Raw genomic sequence first — 20,115 nt, forward strand, 5'->3', positions numbered from 1 at the left:
TATGAAACGCCTGCAGTCAAGCCCAAAAATTTAAATCAGATGACGCTGCCTTTCAGAATAAATAAGTACAGATAATCTTCTTTAATGGGAACGAAATTGACGATCCGATGAGGTCACAACGTTTTACACTGTAAGTTAAACGAAAGATAATATAAGTTTTTTTCTTTTTTTTCTTTTTTTTTTTTTACTGCTAATGTTATTGCGCCAAACCTAGATGATTTTTGTTTTTTAGGTTAGATCTTTGTCCTAAACAACAAGTACGCGGAATGTTAGAAGCAACATGCAGTGATGAAGCAAAGAAAGATCCTCTTGTACAATTTGTTTTGTTTTCAAACTTTTGACATATTTGCATTGATATGACACAATGCGTGACATCAGCTACAGCAAAGTGTTATCTTTAATTAATGCATTCATGATCACAAAACTCAGAGGCGAAAAATTGGCCCCGGAAAATTTTGAGCCCAAGAAGAATTATGCATTTTGAAATTATTTTAAGAATATAAACCTTTTACGGACTCCAGTGAACGGTTAATATGTGTTAAGCACTAAGAGAACACTTATCACACACAAATACGTGAGCGAACTACAAAATATACAAAATTTTACACAAAGTTCCTGTATTCAGCTGGTTATGATATAACTTGTTCTGCCCACACTCTTTTAGCAACTGGACCTGGCTAATAATGACAGTAATAACCGTGTAGTTAGTGGTATAGTCGCTAAAAGCGCTGTAGCTGTCGCAAAAAAAAAAGGTGAAAAACCTAAAACATATAAAACATATTTTAATAGACGTATTGTTTCGGAAACTGGAACAAAAAGGAAGCTTTTTCCTTTATTCATTACCTCGGTTTTGTGGATAAAAAACAACCAATTTAAGCTGACTCTAAGCTGCCGTTGTTAAATAATAAAAGCAGAATCTATGGCACAAAAAAAATAATAAAATAGAGAATGGAAACTAATTTCTTTTCTTAAAAGTTGTTCTTGTCTTTATAAATTCAAATGAGTGCAGTGAATATGTCAACTCAAGAAATTATGCAAAAAAAAAAACCTGGTACTGAAAAGAAAGAATATATATCTAATACTCAGGGCCACCTGCTAAGACGGTTTCATTGATAAAGCTAGTAGGAAATTTGTAAATTTTTGAATTTGTAAATTTTCGCAAACCTTAATTATTAGTGAGAGCTTTTACTCACCAAGAAAAAAAAAAGACTATAGTCTATAAATACTTGTATTTTAGTGGATAGTACCTACGAGTGCAAAACTTGACAAAATGCCACTTAAACCGGCAAGGACCGACAAGGAGACGTTCAGTTAAAGGTATGTTAGCTTTGTTTTGTTATATGTTGACTTCTAGGCTATCTTAGTTGGTTAATAGGGTTTTTAAATGTGGCGGCTAGTAAGAGTGTCAGATTCGGTAAGAAACAGAGAAATTTCTAGGGGAAAATAAGCCAGCACAAGTTAATATACAAAGAGATAATGGTAAAGATATATTTATCTGAAATATTACATACTTTTAAGAGTGAATGTCAGTAGTATAGGATATGGGGGTCCGAGCGCGGTTTTATATTTTGGATTTTAACCTTGGGAATTTCCTGGAGTTTTGGCGTGACCCTGGGATTTTCCCGGAATTTGGGTATCCGGTTTGAACCGGTTTTGGGCTAACCTGTTTAAAGAGATGGCGCCTTATAATATATGCATAATATGAGTGCAATTATGAGTAAAACTAATGCCAACCAGCAAGAAGCGAGAAATGGCCTTATTGTTGGTTTTAAACAGTCAGAAGTAGATTGTTCTCTGACTGATCCAAGAAAAAAATAATATATAGTAAAAATATAATGAGTCGACGTAATGAACTTATAAGGAGATTGTTATCTGGGCTCACAGAATTTAGTACGAGTGAGGGAAGAAGCACGCCCTATTCCTGCTCCGAGGAGACAGAGAGAAGCACGCCCTATTCCTACACCAATGAGAAATGCCCAACAATTAATACGGCATTTTGAGAATGAAATGAAAAAAACAGAATGAAAAAACAGTAACCAGCAGTGCCAGTACCAAGGACAAGAATTGGTGAAAAACGAAGGGCTCTGAAGGGTTTTACCAAATCATATGAGATTGGTTTGAAATCTGATAGAGATGCTTTGGTGCAGTTGCAAAATACGAGACTGGCGCATAGTCGATTATTTAACGTTATTCTTAATGGAATAAAAGGTTTTAAATTTGTGGAGACTTTAAAAGTTACATTTGTTAAGAGGAAGGATGAGCACAATATTTATAAGCCAGCCTTTTTCAATAGTCGGGCGCAAATAGTAATTATATAACCCCAATGATTTTTTACCAAGCTTGGCGGTATCACAACAGCAAATACTGAACGGTATCGGTGTCTGGGTATCTGAGTGCAGTGGTTGGACTATTAGCAGCATTGATGAGCACTATATTAATACAGTAGACGATATCTAATAGAGTGCTTGCCGTAGGTGACTGTCTCATACCTAGGTATAGAGAAATCTGCTTGCCTCAGATTGTAATTACTATTTGGTTCTTTAAAGATGTTACTTATATATGCAGGGCACAATTTATGCTTTACTTTATACATAAGGATGCACAGATCCTGTAAGCGACTATTTAGTAGTGTGGGCAGGTCTGCCTTCTCTAATAGTTGTTCATAACTAGAATTATTATCCTTGAAAACCGCTCTAAGTCCTCTTTCTTGTAGTCTTTCAAGCTCACTAGGTGACAGTAGGTGAGGAATGGTAATATCGCGCTTTTGAATAATATTAACTTACACTTCATAGGAATTAGATTACGTAGTCTCATTAGAACACCAATTCTCTGGCTGGCTTTTTTACAGATAGATATTATATGCTCAGAGAAATTTAGCTTAGAATCTAACACTACTCCTAGAAGTATGGTATTATCTTTAGTTTCAATTACAACATCATTCACACAAATATTGCTGTCATTTTGATTGAAGCCCAAGTTCAAAACTTGGTACTTTTTGAGGTTTCCCGCCAATACGTTAGAATCATACCACGTTGTTGCTAAGTTGGCACTATCCTTTAACTGGGAAGTCACAGCTGCCTGGTCTGCTCCTGCGTGGTAAATTTGATGGTCGTCAGCATACATAGACAAGTTCGCTGTTAGGCAGTAGGATAGGTCATTCTGGAAAACAGTCCATAACAACGGGCCAAGCGCGGAACCCTGAGGACAGCCGCGAGTCATGAATCGGCTCGAAGTAACATAACTGCCGATCTTTACTTGATATTTCATATTTGTGGACAGAAGTGTGGTAATAAAGACATCCTGGTTTGGGACCAGTGTCATATCAGTGGACAGTATAGGGGATCGGTACATCAGGATCGTAACCTCAAATTAAGGATTAATCCAAAGCAGTTTAAGATCCCCGTAATATTCCATAATCTACAAGGATATGATTCCCATTTCATAATGCAAGAGATTGGGACCATAGGAAAAGAGCATGATTTGGAGATAAACTGCATTCCCAATAACATTGAGAAATACATGGCTTTCATGTTAGGGAAGCATCTTTTATTCCTGGACAGTTTCCAGTTCATGGCCAGATGGCTGCTAATCTTCCCGCGGACGCTTTCAAATATACATCAAAGGTTTTTCAGGATGAGAAACTATCACTTATAAAAAAGAAAGGAGTATATCCCCATGATTATATGCGTAGCTTCCAAAAATTTGATGACAAGGAGTAACTCCCAAAGAACATTTCTTTAGTATTTTAATAGATAAGGATATCTCTGATGTGCAATACCAACATGCTCAAAATGTACGGAATACTTTTAATATGAAGGAAAGATCTGTATCTGAAGTCTGATATTCAACTATTAGCTGATGTGTTTGAGAACTTCCGTAAGACCTGCCTTCAGTATTATAAATTAGATTCGTACCACTATTTTACATCTCCTGGGCTATCCTGGGATGCTATGATGAAAATGACTGGTATTAAATTTAAGCTTATGACAGATGTTGATATGTTCCAGTTTATAGAAAAGGGATTGCGCTGTGGTATTTTCTATATTGGTAACCGGCATGGGGGAGCTAATAATAAGTATATTTCTGGATATGATAGCAGCAAACCGAGTAAGTATGTTATGTATCTAGATGCGAATAATCTTTATGGATACGCGATGAGTCAGTTTTTAACAACAGGTGGGTTTAGATGGATGACTGAAAAACAGGTACAAAAAGTTAATCTTGCTGCCTGTACAGAAGACAGAAAAACGGGTATGATTTTGGAAGTCGACTTGGAATATCCCAAAGAATTGCATGAGCTGCATAATTATTATCCTCTAGCTGCGGAGAAAATGAAAGTTACCAAAGAAATGCTCTTTTCCTATTGTAAAAATATTCAGGAGAAGTTTGGAATAAATATAAATATCGGACAAGTAGCTAAGCTTATCCCAACAATGGCTGATAAGAAAAATTATGTGCTACATTACAGAAATCTGTAACTCTATCTATCCCTTGGGTTAAAACTAAAAAAAGTACACCGTGTATTGGAATTTGATCAGTCCCCATGGTTGGGGCAATACATTAATTTTAATACACAGAAACGAATGAATGCTTTGGCGTGACCTAGGGATTGTCCCGAAATTTGGGAAACCGTTTTGAACAGGTTTTGGGCGGTTTGAGGTATCCGGTTTAAGCCAGTTTTGAACCGTGCTTTAATAAATACTGAAGGGAGCCCAATTTCCCCCTTTTCTAAATGTGGTGATGTTCCCCAATTGTATTATTTCTAAGCCAAAGCCTTGTAATATAAAATTCTTGTGTCTGTTTTGTTTGTTTCTCTTATTGACCTGTTTTATTACTAACAAGTCTCATTTTGTGCTGTTTTAGGAGGCCAAATTTCCTGGATATCATACCTACTGGGCTGAAGCACAGACAAAAGGTTACAGTGGAGTTGGGTGAGTATGTTACAGGTCAAAATTAAATTCAGGTTAAATTTTTTTAACCTAGGTTGATTCTCTATTTCCTTTGTCTCCTAGTGCCCTAATTCATGAATAATTAAGGCTAGGGGACAAGGGAAATTGAGAATCAACTTAGGTTAAAAAAATTTAACCCGAATTTAATTTTGACCTGTAACAAGTATGTAAATCCAATAAAGCCATTCTAAAGTGAAGTATTGTTTTGTATGACAAACGTGCAAGTCTTTTGTACCGGTCCAAAGTCTGAAAATAAGTTCAAAAGGCATGATAGCTCTTTAAAGTCATTCTTATGATAATGATAATACTTTTTATAATATTAATAATGATGATTATAGTACTTTAATTATCCTTTTGATCTCGATCCCCTTTTGGTGCTTTTCAGGGATAATGAAACAAATGATTTAAATGGAACATAACATTGTTAAAACAACCAACTGGTAGGAGAGGACCCGGTTGGCAAAATCTAGGTAGTGGCTAGGGCAGGACAAGAACTTGGGGCCTCTGAATTACAAGTCCAGCACTTTAACTGCTCAGCCACCCTGAATTATGACGTGAAGTGCAAAAAAATTTTGAAATTTCCTCGGTTTGATTGGCTTAAAAGTCGTGTGACGTTGCAGATTATTTTACAATGCAAATTATTTAAAAAATTGCATCCTTTTACAAGAAAAGGCCAGGGTTTTTTTTCCACCCTTTCTAACCTCAGCTACTTAATTGATCCCAATTCTGCAGTGGTGCCTTATCTGGGGTTGCATGGATACTCAGAACTGATGCTCCTCTTTTTAGAACCAGCTTTTGTAAGGCATTTTAGTGCTCATGTGCTTTCTTTGAATATGCATTTCAAATAATTATATAGGTTGTTAGCTTATCCATGTTTGCCCTGCAAACTGTATGTAAATAGTTATAATTTTTATTTTTATTTTTTTATAGTTAGAAATGCATTATTAGAGTGGGCATTGACACGCAACATCAAAATTTATGTAATGACTTTTTCATGAAAGTGGCCTTACAAATTGCAAAAACAGTTCAGGAAGGCAGGACATTTGTTCAAAGAATGACTAGAGTGATTAAAACTTTCCAAAAACATCCATAATGTGGCCAATTTACTTGCAAAAGTCCAGTATTCAGTTTATGCATAAATTAAAGCCCTACTAAATACAATATCTCGAAATTCCATTCTTGTACTATTAATATGCTTGTGCATATGAAACAAGGTTTTTTAAAATTTTCACCTTATATTACCAGTCGTAACGTTAGGGTTATTGTTTTTGTTTTTCTTGTTTTTCTTTTTTTTTTCATGGGAAGTCTCTGCTCAGGCTAAAATGAATGTGTTTGCTTTCAGCAGGCTAGCTCTTTGTTGTAAAGCCTATTCCTAGTATACTACGTACACCAAATCATTGTAGTTATTACATTAATTATTAAATTGATATTCTTTTGATTATGTATATTTATTTCAGACTCTGCAGCAAGACAAAGCCATTGAATGTATCCTATGGTATAGGTCAGTTGCTATGTTTTAGATGTTGTAGCACTGTGAGGCTCAAGGTTTTTCTTTACTTGTCATGTACATTTTCTACACAGAAATAAGTACTTTTGATTAAAGCTGATTTCATTTAGAAGAATTACTCTGAACACGAAAGAACAGTTTTTATTTGCTCATTTCTAAATTTGAAAACATAATAATGTCAACCTGAATTTGCTATGAACTGTATTGTAAATCTCTGTTATTTGTGCATTTTCCTGGAAATTACACTGTACAGTGTAAGTATTAACATTATAATATAAAATTAATGGTACCTTGATTGGTTCTTGTTTGACGATAATCTATGGGTGATGGGAATAAGGTACTAAGTGTCTCCTGATGCAATCTCTAATTCTCTCTATGATTGACAAACACATAAAGGAAAATTAAAGGGAGAATCAAGGAGGCAGCGTGTCCGAGTGGTCAGCGCGTCGGACTCGCAATCCGGCGGTCCCGGGTTCGAGTCCCGTTCTGGCCACTTGCTGGATTTGTGCTCGGTCGTCCCGAGTTCAAATTCTCGGCCACGCTTGTAAATAGCCAACTGGTTGCCTTCTGCTAGTTGGGGTTTTTAATCCTGTTATGTTGTATTTGAATTATTTGTTTCTAATATTTGAGTGAAGTGCCTGTAAATTAGCTGGACAAGCTAAGTGCTCTTTCCACTATAAACAAGCCTTTAGCCTTTTTTTTTTTTTTAATCTAGTAGTTTATCAGAAGTCACTTGGGAATTAATTGCATGTACAGTCAACTTTCACCCTGCAGGAATGTCTCTTTTACAGATAAAAATAAACAGTAATATCATTATGGGTTGCAAAGAGGCAAAATGTATCATGTTTTTTCAGGCATTGAAGAGCATGACAGTGAAGGAAGAGTTATAACAGCTGAATTTAAAGACTTTTATTTAGTAGCATCATGTGAGTAGTCTAATACTAATCCACATCGCCAAATGCTTGGCTCTACATGCTTCTCGTACACTACATTTACTAATACAAGGGCTATCACTAATGATATTATTACTACTATAGCTGTACAGTACCACATCCACTACCACAACATGCCCTCATAGTTTAGCCAAATCTTTATTATTATTATTATTATTATTATTATTATTTTACATTTACTGCCAAACTCAGAAAACCGTCAACACCTGAAAAATTTCAGGAATGTTGATTGTGTACTGGCCAATCACAATAAAGTTCAGGATACGCAAGCAAACCTCAAAACCACAAACTTATTACCGTTGCTGTTTGCAGTTTAGTTTTCTCACACCTTATTGGCTATTTCCTCTCAACACAATAACATTCCATAAATATTTCTGGTGTTCACGGTTTTATGAGTTTCACAGTAAAAGGTAACTTATTTCTGTATGTATTCGTTTTTTCTATTTTAGATGTGCCTAATGCAGTGCGTAGTCTTTCAAGGTAAGCACAGTTTGAAGAAGAATACGAAAGGGTCAAGGGTCATTATTTCCATGTCAGGACCTCACGTGTCTTTGGTTGCTTGGGAACATATAGAGGGCCACAGGTTTAACAGTTCTTGAAAATGAATTTTCTCTGAACAATGTTAATACATCATCAATAGAAAAGGTTATGAGAGTTCAAATTGATCACGTGGAAAAGACACTTTGATTCTCTGTCAATTTATGTCCAAAATATCTTTAAGAAATGTATGAAGATCACTTTGGAAAATGAGTTATAACAGGCTCCTCCTTTTATCGGTATAACCCCTCCTAAAACCCCCTATGAAACATTTATAAGTGGCAGTTTGTGGTATTGTATTTTCTTCTGGTTGTCCCTCTCCTCAAAAACCAACATGTTCAAATTCTTATTCGATCCGGAAAGTGTGTCCTTAGTTGGCGACTCTTAAAAGGCCGCACTAAGGCTTATCAGTTCTCGACTGAAACTATCAACTGTTTTTCTCTCTACTTTCCTTGCAGGCTTGACTACAGACAGGGATGGGATAAAGACTTCAGGGATTACCTCAAGAATCTAGACAAAAAAAAACCTGTTATACTGTGTGGTGACCTTAATGTTGCTCACAAAGAAATAGGTTAGTTTCTGACTGTTAATCCTGCTGATCAATTATTCTTCTGTTTAAAAAATACGTGCACACCAGGTTTTATGTCTCCACCCATAACCGTGCGGATAGAATGGGAACAAGCTTTTCACACAACGATTCCTTGACTGAACAAGCGTTAGTTACGATTATCAATGATATCCAAAGTTAACCATTTACTGGTTGGTATAAGATCCCATCACCCTAAAACTTTTTAGACACCTTATGAAGTTTACACAAATTAGTATTCCTTATCGCTTCCACACTATATATCCACAGTTCTGGGGAAATCGAAGCCATGAGGAATACTATGTTGTGTAAACTTCAAAAGGTGTGCAAGGTGTTTTTAGCCGATGCAAACCAATGCTAACCCCATTAACCAATAATGGCTTGCATTTACTATCCAAGCAATCCTGAAAACCTTTCTACCAATTCTCCTGTAGACAGGAGATTTTGGAGAACTCTTTCCATGTTAAAACCGCTAATAACTGATACTACTTCTATTTTCTCCCCTTCCTTTCTTAAAGACTTGGAAAACCCAAAGACCAACACAAAAAATGCTGGTTTTACAAAAGAAGAAAGACAAGGCTTCACTGAACTGCTGGAGGAAGGCTTTGTTGGTTCGTTCCGTCACCTTTATCCTGACAAACCTAAACAGTATTCATTTTGGTCGTATATGAGAAACGCCCGCGCAAAGAATGTTGGCTGGTAAGTTACAGCTGTGGTTATAACGCGTTATTATTTGCGAAGTGTCTTATCCATACTTTAGCAAACATTGGGAAGTTTGTTCAAAGGCGACAACAATGAGAACGTCATAAAAGAAATAGGTTTAATTAGCAAAACAACATCACTACAATCGCATCACGCCTTTTGGTTCGTTCCTTTGCCATCACTGCACGACTAAGCTTCGTACTTGGTGCCCGAGTGCGGTATTCGCTTGGCACAAATCTAATACAAGAGGGCAGTTGCGGTCAATTCACCTGAAAGCGTTCGCTAGGACTTAAGTCGATTCGCGCGATGACAGTACAACACTCTACTACTTCTTCGAGATGTTAGAGAACCTACTTCGGCGAGATCTTAATTGGTGTTGGGTGTTCTGTGCCTTATTGGGTGTCCTGTGCAATTAATAAGGGGGGTTATTTCGTCGTCGTCGACACACATTTGCCTCACTTTGAAGTGCTTGCTTACGTTTTGTCTCACTTTAACGCGCTAACTCACGTGGTGTTTCGTTTGTCCTTCGGCGTTCATCTTTCAAAGGTTTGCCAAGGTCTGATATTCTGTCTTGGTAAAGCGTTCGACTTTTAAAAAGTTTGCTGAATCTTTGTAAAGCGTACATCGATCTGTGTTTGCTGAATCTTCCAAAGCGTTCATCTTTCGGAAGTTTGCTATTAAATTTTACTTTGGATTAAGCCTTCATAACTTTCAGCATGGTTCGTCACTGTCTTTGGAAAATGTGTGCGATTCCTGGTGCATGCATCAAACCGGGTTTGGTTGGGCTGCCTTTGTGTCACAAAGTAAATCTACGAAGTTATGTAGCTCGGCAGCCCTTGTCAGGCCACAGAGTAAATTTATCGAGTTGTGTAGCTGAGCGGCCGTTGTGTCACAAAGTAAATCTACCGAGTTGTGTAGCTCGGCAGCTGTTGTGCCACAAAGTAAATCTACTGAGAAGTGAAGCTCGGCGGCGCCATTTGATCATGACGAGTGATATTTTCGGCACCAGACAAACGAACACTTAAACTCTATGTTGTTTATTAGGAAAAACGTATAAACCAGCCCACAGTGGCGCCACTCTCGAGTAACTGAAATCAACACGCTCGACCAAATTACTGGAAAAGTTATTGACGTAAGCAGCACACACATTCCACTGAACGCTTTGACTGGGTTAGTGCGAAATTTGAATTCTGATGTGAAAGCTTTTAAAAAAGTAAATTCAGTTTAATTTATTTTGTCAACAAGTTGATGATTGGATGCTCTTAGAAATAACAGAGAAAATTATCCGAAGAAATGTTTTTGAAGAAAGAAAAAGAATCCCGGTTTAAGCGCTAATCGGCCTTTGAACAACTGCGCCCTGTAATCGCGCCAGTAAAACAAAACTTAAAATGTCCTATTTACACGCCCGACGCACTCTGGCCGCTGTCTCCTCCGATTACAAGCACTTGACACCGAACCATACGATACCTTTTCAAAATCTTCTTATAATTATTACACACAGTTTAAATAGAGGTTTCGTTGTACGCAACTCCTACGTTCAAAATATGCCATAATCATATTTATTTATCGCAAGAACCATCCAATCTTCCCCCTCAACTGTTACCCGCCTGTACGCCTAACAAACATATCGAACGCACTCTCCTAAGCTCCGATTACTCCTAGTTTTAGTTAACCTTGGATTCCACATGTGCAGTCACAGTCTTTCCATGCTTATTCCCTATTCCCACAAGAGGGAAACTTCGTTTGAGGTCTCTGATACAGTGAGTCGAACTGTTTTCCATACCAATATTTTAAAACGTGGCCAAAAACACCGCCTGATCAAACTCTCAGTTATTTCACTTGAGGCTGACACTAAATACCAAAGCATCATTCTCTATTAATGTTCTATTAACATGATCTGCAGGGGTACTCACCACTTACATTGAAAAATCGAAAATTCCGGATGGAAAATCAAATGGTTCCCGCCACTCAGTTTGAGAAGCTTCAGAAAACATCGGCTGTGATTTGATGCCATGCAATTTGTCTACTCTTTTTAGTTTGTTCAGCTGATTTGGATTGTAGCGGGTCGTTCTCTAGCCTCCCACGCAGGCGTTTTTAGGGGAGCTCGTCTTTCATCCCTGAGGGGATGGATGAAAGACGAGCTCCCCTAAAAATGCCTGCGCGGGAGGCTAGTCGTTCTCCTACCATGTCAAATTTTCTAGTTTAATGTTTATGCACAAGATTTCCACGCAGGTGGTTTGTTTAAATCATAAGCACCCCTGCAGGGCAGCATTTAGAGTAAACTCGAGGCCATTTCCGAGTTCCCCCGGGCCTCTGTATCAAAACGAGGGTAAGTGCTCAGCCTTTGATATGGAAATGATTTTTCATTGTCATCCAAATAAAATTCATTTTCACAAGAAAGGTTGTGCATGTGGCCTGGGTTTTTGGAACACGAAAGTGGCCAAGTTTTTTTAATAATAAGATAACTTTTCATTGCAGGCGTCTTGATTACTTTGTGGCGTCCGACAGACTGGTGCCTAAACTATCCGATAGTCTGATCCGTCAGCGTGTTAAAGGAAGTGACCACTGTCCAGTTGTTTTACTGCTGGCTCTTTAGAAATGGAAATAACACTTTGGAAAATTTAAAACCCTTATCTACTGTTTTGTTGCCATGTTACCAAAGACTTCAAATTACACTACCCTGTGCGACTTTTGTTGTACAGTTTTTAATGTTAGACGCATGCACGAGTTATGACGGGTCCAATTAATTCCACGCTTTTCGACACTGTAAGCTTAGGCATGATTCCATATTTAAAAGGCCTACCCGCATTCTTGTGTTCAAGGCACTTGCTTGAGGCTTGGGGTAACGAAATACAGTGCTTTCTATGAAATTGTCCACTGATTTCGTTGTGTGTGCTCTTTGGAGCGGAAAGCGGAAAGGTCTGTTCTTCCGGTCGAAAATTAAATTTACCACTCGCCTCTAACTTTGAGTTAAACGTTACCGCAAATAAAGAGTTTGACTGCTCTTAGAGTCAACGTTGCCGTTTAATTACATCCGATGTTAACGTTCATACAATCGGTGCAGTGCCAATGAAATTTTTAAGTCAGAAGTATTTACAGACGTAGTGGTCTGGTCTTGTGTGACTAAACTGTTGCAGACTTGGATCAGTATAACGATCTGAGAAACTACCCTCCCACCCCTCCCCTAATCCAACTTTTATCTACGTTGGATTAGGGGAGGGGTGGGTGGATAGACTTGGATCAGTATAACACTTTAGGAAACTATCCACCCACCCTTCCCCTAATCCAACGTTCATCTACTTTGGATTAGGGGAGGGGTGGGTGGATAGACTTGGATTAGTATAACATTCTAGGAAAGTATCCACCCACCCTTGTTCTAATCCAACGTTCATCTACGTTGGAGTGGGGGAGGGGTGGGTGATAGACTTGGATCAGTATAACATTCTTGGAAGCTGCCCACCCACCCTTCCCCTAATCTAAAGTTCATCGACGTTGGATCCTTAGCATGAAGCTATCACGGCAAGGAAAGAAGTGGCCTGCGTCGCAGACAAAATCTTACCCAGGTTATCAACGTCTGCAAAGCAGCGTCGAGACCTTTGTTAAGGGCCCCGAAGGAACTCGATGAGTTACCGGAAGTGCGTTTCGAATTTTCCTTCAAACTGATTAGCCAACTGAACAATAGCTTTTTAACAGGCCAATCATGGCGCGCACTCAAATCCTGGTACACAGATAAGGGCCCAGAACAAAGATTTCGGCGCTGGCTTGCACACATGGACTTAACAAGAAGTTTAGTTCCGTCTATGGCGAAGGCTAAAAGGAAGGGGAATAATAGTTTGCGAGCAAGCTTTCCATGGCGCTCTGGCGGCGGGAAAAGGAAGGAAAGCTTGCAACTACCTCTCTGGAATTTGAATTCCACCTCCAATTCCCTTGTGGCTCCCAGTCGAATGAGCTGTCAGATTTCCGCCAATCAGCGCGAAGCGGAAACGAGCGCTAATGTAAACAAACATTGAAAACCACGTGCCAAGGGCAATAACGTCATTACTAATGTTAACTTCGCCAATCAGCATTTCGCATCGACTTTTTCGTTGCAGATTCCAGAGACGTAGTTGAAAGCTCTCCTTCCTTTTCCCGCCCCGCCGCAAGAGCGCCCCGGAGAGCTTACTCGCAGGCTAGGGGAATGAAAAAACTTAACCGATGTTTTCAAGTTTGATGGTTTTGAGGAATATACAAAACCGTTGACTATGGTTTCACCTCAACGAGTGAATTTCTCTTTTAAAGTCCGCTTTTTGCCTACACTAAAATGTGGTAGGAGAATTCTGATAGTTGAACAAAAAAAATCTGGCATAACATCCTGAAGAATTCTATTTTGTCCGGTAATCTACTTGTGCAAATTAATTTTGCAGTAGTGAGCCAAATTAACGTTCGAGTACATTTAATGATTAATAATAACAATTTAATAAATTATATGCGCAGGTATTCATAAAAATGATCAAATGCGAATTACATTGGTAATAAAAGCATATTTACAATACGAAAAACAATAAGAATATATACACTTCTACAATAAAAATCTAAAATATCGATATGTAACAACTGAAATTCATTTAACTGTAGGCAACCTTAAAAAGGTGTGTCTTAAAATGGCTCTCTCTCTCTCTTATGTAAGTACGGAATCTCGCGAAGCTCCCGCGATAGAGCATTCCATAACTTGGGCACAGCCACCTGGAATGACCTATCGCCTAGTGTGGCCTTAGTTCTAAATGTTGGCGATGCTAGCAAAATCCCACCAGACGATCTGAGGTTATATGCGCCTTGCGATTTCAAACCTTTGTGTAACATCAAGTTTCCCTTTCCAGTTCGCGAAACGGCTCATTCCGCACACTTTAAACTATACGGAAATTAAAAACTTGGCTATGATTGAACTTGTAGCTTTAATAATAATGTTCCGGCACCGGCATGAGATACTCAATCAAGACACGAGAGGTCTCGTATCGTCAGGTTGTTTTCTATTACTGCACCACATGAAGCAAACCCACAACAAAGTTCGCAGGTATACGCAGGCAACGAAAATAAGGCGACACAGTTGTGAGAACACGGCCGCGGCCAGAATGAGGCATACAACCAAAGGCACAACCCCGACGATCACAAGCTCGACAAATTCGCAGAAATTCAACCAAAATTTAAAATGATCGTGAAATGAAACAGCCAATGAAAGAAAGGAAGCAAAAAACGCGTTTACAGTTGCCAAGAAAACTAACGACAGCAGAGAGATTGTTTCTAGTATGTTTGCTGTACAGTCACGAAAAGGTAACGTCAAGGCATGATGAAGAAGAAACAAAACACACAAAAGAATCATAATGACAAGACGTGACATTGGGTCGGTGACAAAAGCTCTCACAATAATGAGAATCAATCGGCGACCAATCATAACGCTCTCCCAGCTTAAAGACAGTTTTCCGCCTGCCTCTGGTCTCTTAAAAGGATCGTAAATAACTTTCTCCACGAACGTCTTGGACTCCTGAGTAGAGGCTGCGTGTAAATCATCGGTATTTCTTGCAATACAAGGGACAAGTACCAAGTAAAGTAAACATGGCAAAGGGAAACAACAAGCAAGTAAGAACTTCCCAACAGAAATGGTTCCCCTGAACAATTTAACTGGTCCCCAAAGCAGGACAACCACAAAAGGTACAAACAGCACACAAATAAACACAATCAATATGTATTGCCACCACTGAAAACACTCCAAGTTTCCATCATAAAACAAGCGCTTCTCTGAACCAATGGAGACACATCGTAGCAGGTCAAAGCTGACAGAAGCAAGAGTTGTGTATCCCAGCAACATGATCTGTAGAATACCTCCTACGTAAGGACCAACAGACGGAGCTCCGTGACCTCGAAATTTCTGGACTCCACACTGAACAATATAAATGAGACCTATCATAAGGATTGCACCAAACACCTGAGATGCAGAAAATAACTGCTTAGTAACCACCGTGAGGCCAGGGAAGGGACAAACCAATCCACTGAATGAAAACTTTTGTCGAAAGTTGAACAACCCAACAATGGGTTCCATGAATTTAATTTTTAAAATCCTCTTTGAAGAGTTGAAGACGAGCACAAGGTCTGCTGCCTGATAGAGATGGAAGACAATCTTAAGGTAACCTCTGTCATAATTCCCCTCCTCGTTCATTGCTTCGTGCTTTTTAAACCAGAGTATTTGACGTTTGATCCAAGGCATGACAGGAGGCTTAAATGTGACATACAGCGCCATGAACATTAAATAAACCAACGCAACAGGCCAAAACCAGTAATCGTTACACTCTTTTGAAGGTCTGCAGTTTGTGGAGTAAAGAGTCTCCGAGTAAGAGTCACTACACTGTCCACATAATTCACCAGAACGGTTACCCTGGCAACCATTAAATTCCGCGGGAAGGTCTGATCTGCTAGGAGGACGACAGTAACCCAGAGGACACATGATAAACTTAACTTCTGGGGGAGTAAACTGTTCCTTAAAACCCCAAAAGTTTGGTTTGGCAATTATATTTTGAGAACAGTTAGCCCCAAACGGGCATGGAAGACACTGAAATCCTGGAATTAACTCCTTACCAAACGTACCGCCTCTTTGCAGACTATATTGTCCCACTGGACAGGTCAAACAACTATATTGTAAAAAGCGAATGTTCCCTTCGTTGGAGCAACTGCCAGAGTCCAAGAATGAGTCACAAGTTGCAAAACTAGTTAAGTCCATCCTCATTCCTGACGGACAGTAAAATCTTGTCAAATTGTTTTCTCCAAGATCTATCAATCGACCATTCTGCACAAGAAAAAGAGGACCGTACATAGACCTGCCATATGGAAGTTGAGCATCCATAGTCGTGTTGTGAAAAATAAACTCTCCTAAACTTTCCGCGTGAATGAAAGACCCTATGGTGAACTTTTCACCCAGCTTTTGAATCTCACTTGTAGTTCGATTAAAAAAATTATTTTGCATATTAAGGCTGGCAGAGCCAGGTAGAACGTATAAATGTCCTCCAAGATTTGTCGCAAAGTTGTCAATGAAGGAGCAATTTCGAAAAGTTGCGTTGCCACCACCTTTGAAGTATATAGCGCCACCAAAACCCGCAACATTTTTCTCGAACGTTGTATTTTCGAAAAGCAAATAACTTTTAAAATCCCACGAGTGCAATAATTTACCATTGCGGGTTTTCCGTAGCCAAAATATGTCTTCTTTGGTGCATTCTGAATCATTAGTTAAAACCTCTGTATCTTTTTCCAACAATAAAATTATACCACCTCCCATAGAATGTTGAGACCCAGAGTTCTGAAGGAATCGGGACCCTTCGATTTTAATGTTGACACGCGTGACCTCTAGGGTAGATATACGTATAGCACCTCCTTCTCCAGCAGAACAATTCTTGAACGTAGTCTTGGATATTTCAATGGAAGAGGACGGCTTATATTCACTGACAAGAAATAGAGCCCCTCCAGATCCCTCTATATTAATCGAGTCATCCCAGGCACGATTGCTGTCAAAAACAGCATTGTGCACCTCCAGCTTATGCGACGACACTGCTAACCCTCCACCATATAAACCTCTGTTTTTTAAAAATCTAGATTTGTGTACGCTTAGAGACACATTCCAAGCGATCACTCCTCCACAAAACCTTCCGCTGTTCGATTCCATAGTGACGTTTTCAACAATTATGGTACTTTGGTTGTAGATTGTTATGACGATGGGAGCTGTTCCACTGTTGTGATTATCCGAGAAGACTGAATCCCTTACTTTGACTACGTTTTTGTTTTTCATCGAACTCACGGGAGAGGAATGTAAAGCAACAGCACCCCCACTGTTGGAAATAAAACTGCTGTTGATGATATTAATGTTTACTTGCGTCTCTACAAAAACAGTCAAGGAACCCACAGCCGCCTCAAGAACACCTTTTTTTGCTCCTTTGCAGGCTTCCCCGAAATCATATCGTGGCTTTCTTTTTGTGACTGACGCCAAATTTGTGTCTAGTAAAGTTCCTTCTCCTCGAAAACTTAATGGATTACTATAACAGTTAATAAACGCAGAGTGACGCAGTCTTATTAAAGCCCTCGCAGCCCTGATTTGTAACCCTCCTCCCCCAACGGAACTGTTAGCGTTGAGGAAATCACATTTGGTAACAGTCACTTGAAGTAACGTGTCCTTTTGAATGCTGCATTCTACGTTATCGCTATCGTCAGTTGAGCCTTGAAAAGTCTTGTACGATAACCCTGATGAGCAAATATAAACTGCTCCACCTTCTCCATTCCTTGCTGTGTTGTTGATAAAAGTGCTATCTTTAAAGCTGGCTTTATAAACAGAAGAACATTCGATACTGACCGCCCCACCTTGATCAGCCGTCGTATTTACAAAAATTGAATTATACACCTTAAACGTCTCAAGATTAGTTCCCCTCACAGATATAACTCCGCCGCTTCCGTGAACCCTGTGCCCGTCAAATTTGGAGTTATAGATCTCTACTGAAATTTTAAATGCAGTTACACTAAATGACCGTGCATGCTGACTTTTAAAGTTGCTCGAGTTGATTAAGAGGGTTACGTCGCTGCCATTAACAATGCTTTCGCTGTAACCGCCCACAAAGAAATCTTGGTCTGCGAATGGATTGTTGTCAATAGATGTGACATTCTGAAGTTTAATAAGCTGGCTGGCTTTTCTCGTATCGACCCAAATAAGACCTTTAGAATTAAACTTGTTTTGAAAAAATCTTACGTTTTCCAGGATGACGTCGACGTTACTTGTTACAGACTGATTATTCGAAGGCATTTCAACAAATGATAGAGCTTTTCCTTCATTTCTCAAGACGTTCCCATCAAAAGACGAATTTGTCAGCTTAAACATTACTTGAGTGTTGTGAGATGAACTACTTCGACTGTTGACGACAACAGTGATGCAGTTATTGCTCCTTGAAAAGGTTGAACTTGTAATCTGAATGTTTATAACATTCATAGCAGAAACAGCTATCTCCATACCCCGGCTGCTGTCTTCGAATCTACAACCATCGATATTAAGGGATGAATCTTGGATCCTGAGAAAGGGTACGTGCAAAATAAGTCCTGACATAGTTATATTCATTTGCTCCGCACTATCAGAACCGTTAAATATGAAACCTGTTCCTTCTGTGCATCGTATCTGAGGCATGGGATAAGCAGAACCAATCAGAGACAGACTCTCGTTAATGTATATTCCCGGATAGTGTGACTCTCCCGACAAACAGTTATAGGGGTCTTTATCAGTGTCAGTGCCATCTAAGAGAATTTGATCCCCACTTGTTGCCAACTTGACAGCCCGTGAAATGGTTTTACAAGGTTTCAATTGATCACATGACCATGCGTCGTTTCCAGCGGCCCGGGAAATGTATAAACTTGTTGACTCAGTGACAGATGCTACAGAAAAAAAATATTATAAGAGCGAAAAAATCGTGAAGAAAAACGAGGAAGAACGCGGAAGAGCATCTAGGATGTCTCCCCTTCGTTACCTTTTATACTAATTAATAATTAAATGAGACCTTGGTCTCAGGCGCCAAGTACTCCGTGAAACAGTACCCAGCTTCTGGTTTAAGCCAACGCGCGCTCGTACCTACTCGTGACATTAATTCGGGAGGTCAAGAAAAGACAACGGCTACGACAACGAGAACGGCAAAAAAGCAATAAGTTTAGATAAGCAAAACTCGGCAACTTTTCACGTGCATCACCCTTTTATGTACAGTGTACGTTGCCGTCGTTGTACGACTACTGCGTGAAACCTAATCTCACGTTTTATGGAGGACGTGAGCAGTCAGGATAACGATTTTCTCTTCCGAAAATTAGATACACTCCTTTAGAATTCAACTCCAGAAAATTCGCTAACACTCATTTAACCAATTGATTTAGATGGTATGAGAGCAATGAAGATTGAAACAGCCCGAATTTTGGGTAACGTATTCTTTGCTGTCGCCATTGTGGTTACTTACAGCAACTCCACACACGTCTTTGCCTTGAGTTTCAAATGCTGTTAGTCCTTGTAAACTGCTTAAGTAACTATTCTTACCCAGAAAAGAACTGTCTACAACAATTAGGCAATATAAGGCTATGTTCACCCTACACCGGACAGCTTTTGCGTCACCACGAAATCATACCTTATAGGGTTCTGTTCACATTCAAGAAATGTTGTGGCAGCGCGATTTCTGTGACGAAGCGAAGCTGCGCCTCGCCGAATTCTAAAGTGGAGTAACATATTACATTAGTGTTCACACTACACCCGATGGCTCTTGCGTCACCACGAAATCATACCGTATAGGGTTCTGTTCACACTCAAGAAATGTTATGGCAGCGCGATTTCTGTGACGAAGCGAAGCTGCGCCGCGCCGATCTCTAAAGTGGAGCGTCACATATCGGATTAGTGTTCACACTATACCAGATAGCTTTTCGTGGCGCCACGAAAAGCTATCTGGTATAGTGTAAACATAGACTAAGTGCAGAAGGTTTCAAGCACCCGATGTAAAGGAATGAGAACTATGGGTAGAAGGTGTTCCTGTGTGAAAGAGAGCGGTGAGACTGGTCAGAAAATTGGGATCAAACCAATAACGAAGAATACTCCGCTTGTGACTGAGTGGCGTTTGTTGTTTGCTCCGCTTGTGGTTTACATTTCAAGTCTTATAGAGATTATTTTAAGACAGTCATTCGATGAAGAGCGATGGTGATTTTTCCTAAAAGGAATATCAGCACAATTATAAACGCAACTTTTTATTTGCAAAAACTGGACAAATTCAGGCTTTGACGGGATTTAAAACCTTGACTTCTGTGATGCCGGTGCAGTTTCGTTTCGCCTTGCCCGCCGGAATGTAATTTTCAAAGCGA

At 39.3% G+C, this 20,115-nt stretch overlaps 1 protein-coding gene across 1 annotated transcript; it reads left to right on the forward strand.

Annotated features, from left to right (window-relative positions):
• The first annotated feature begins 3,959 nt into the window (after positions 1-3,959).
• On the forward strand, positions 3,960-11,926 carry LOC140928541 (exodeoxyribonuclease-like). The gene is made up of 8 exons (XM_073378296.1): positions 3,960-4,205; positions 4,864-4,931; positions 6,407-6,450; positions 7,311-7,382; positions 7,859-7,889; positions 8,405-8,517; positions 9,051-9,231; positions 11,713-11,926. Exons 1-8 carry the CDS (start codon positions 3,960-3,962, stop codon positions 11,828-11,830), a joined length of 873 nt encoding a protein of 290 aa, XP_073234397.1. The 3' UTR covers positions 11,831-11,926.
• Positions 11,927-20,115: the final 8,189 nt, after the last annotated feature.

The sequence above is a fragment of the Porites lutea genome, chromosome 1, assembly GCF_958299795.1.
Source record: "Porites lutea chromosome 1, jaPorLute2.1, whole genome shotgun sequence".
NCBI lineage: Eukaryota > Metazoa > Cnidaria > Anthozoa > Scleractinia > Poritidae > Porites > Porites lutea.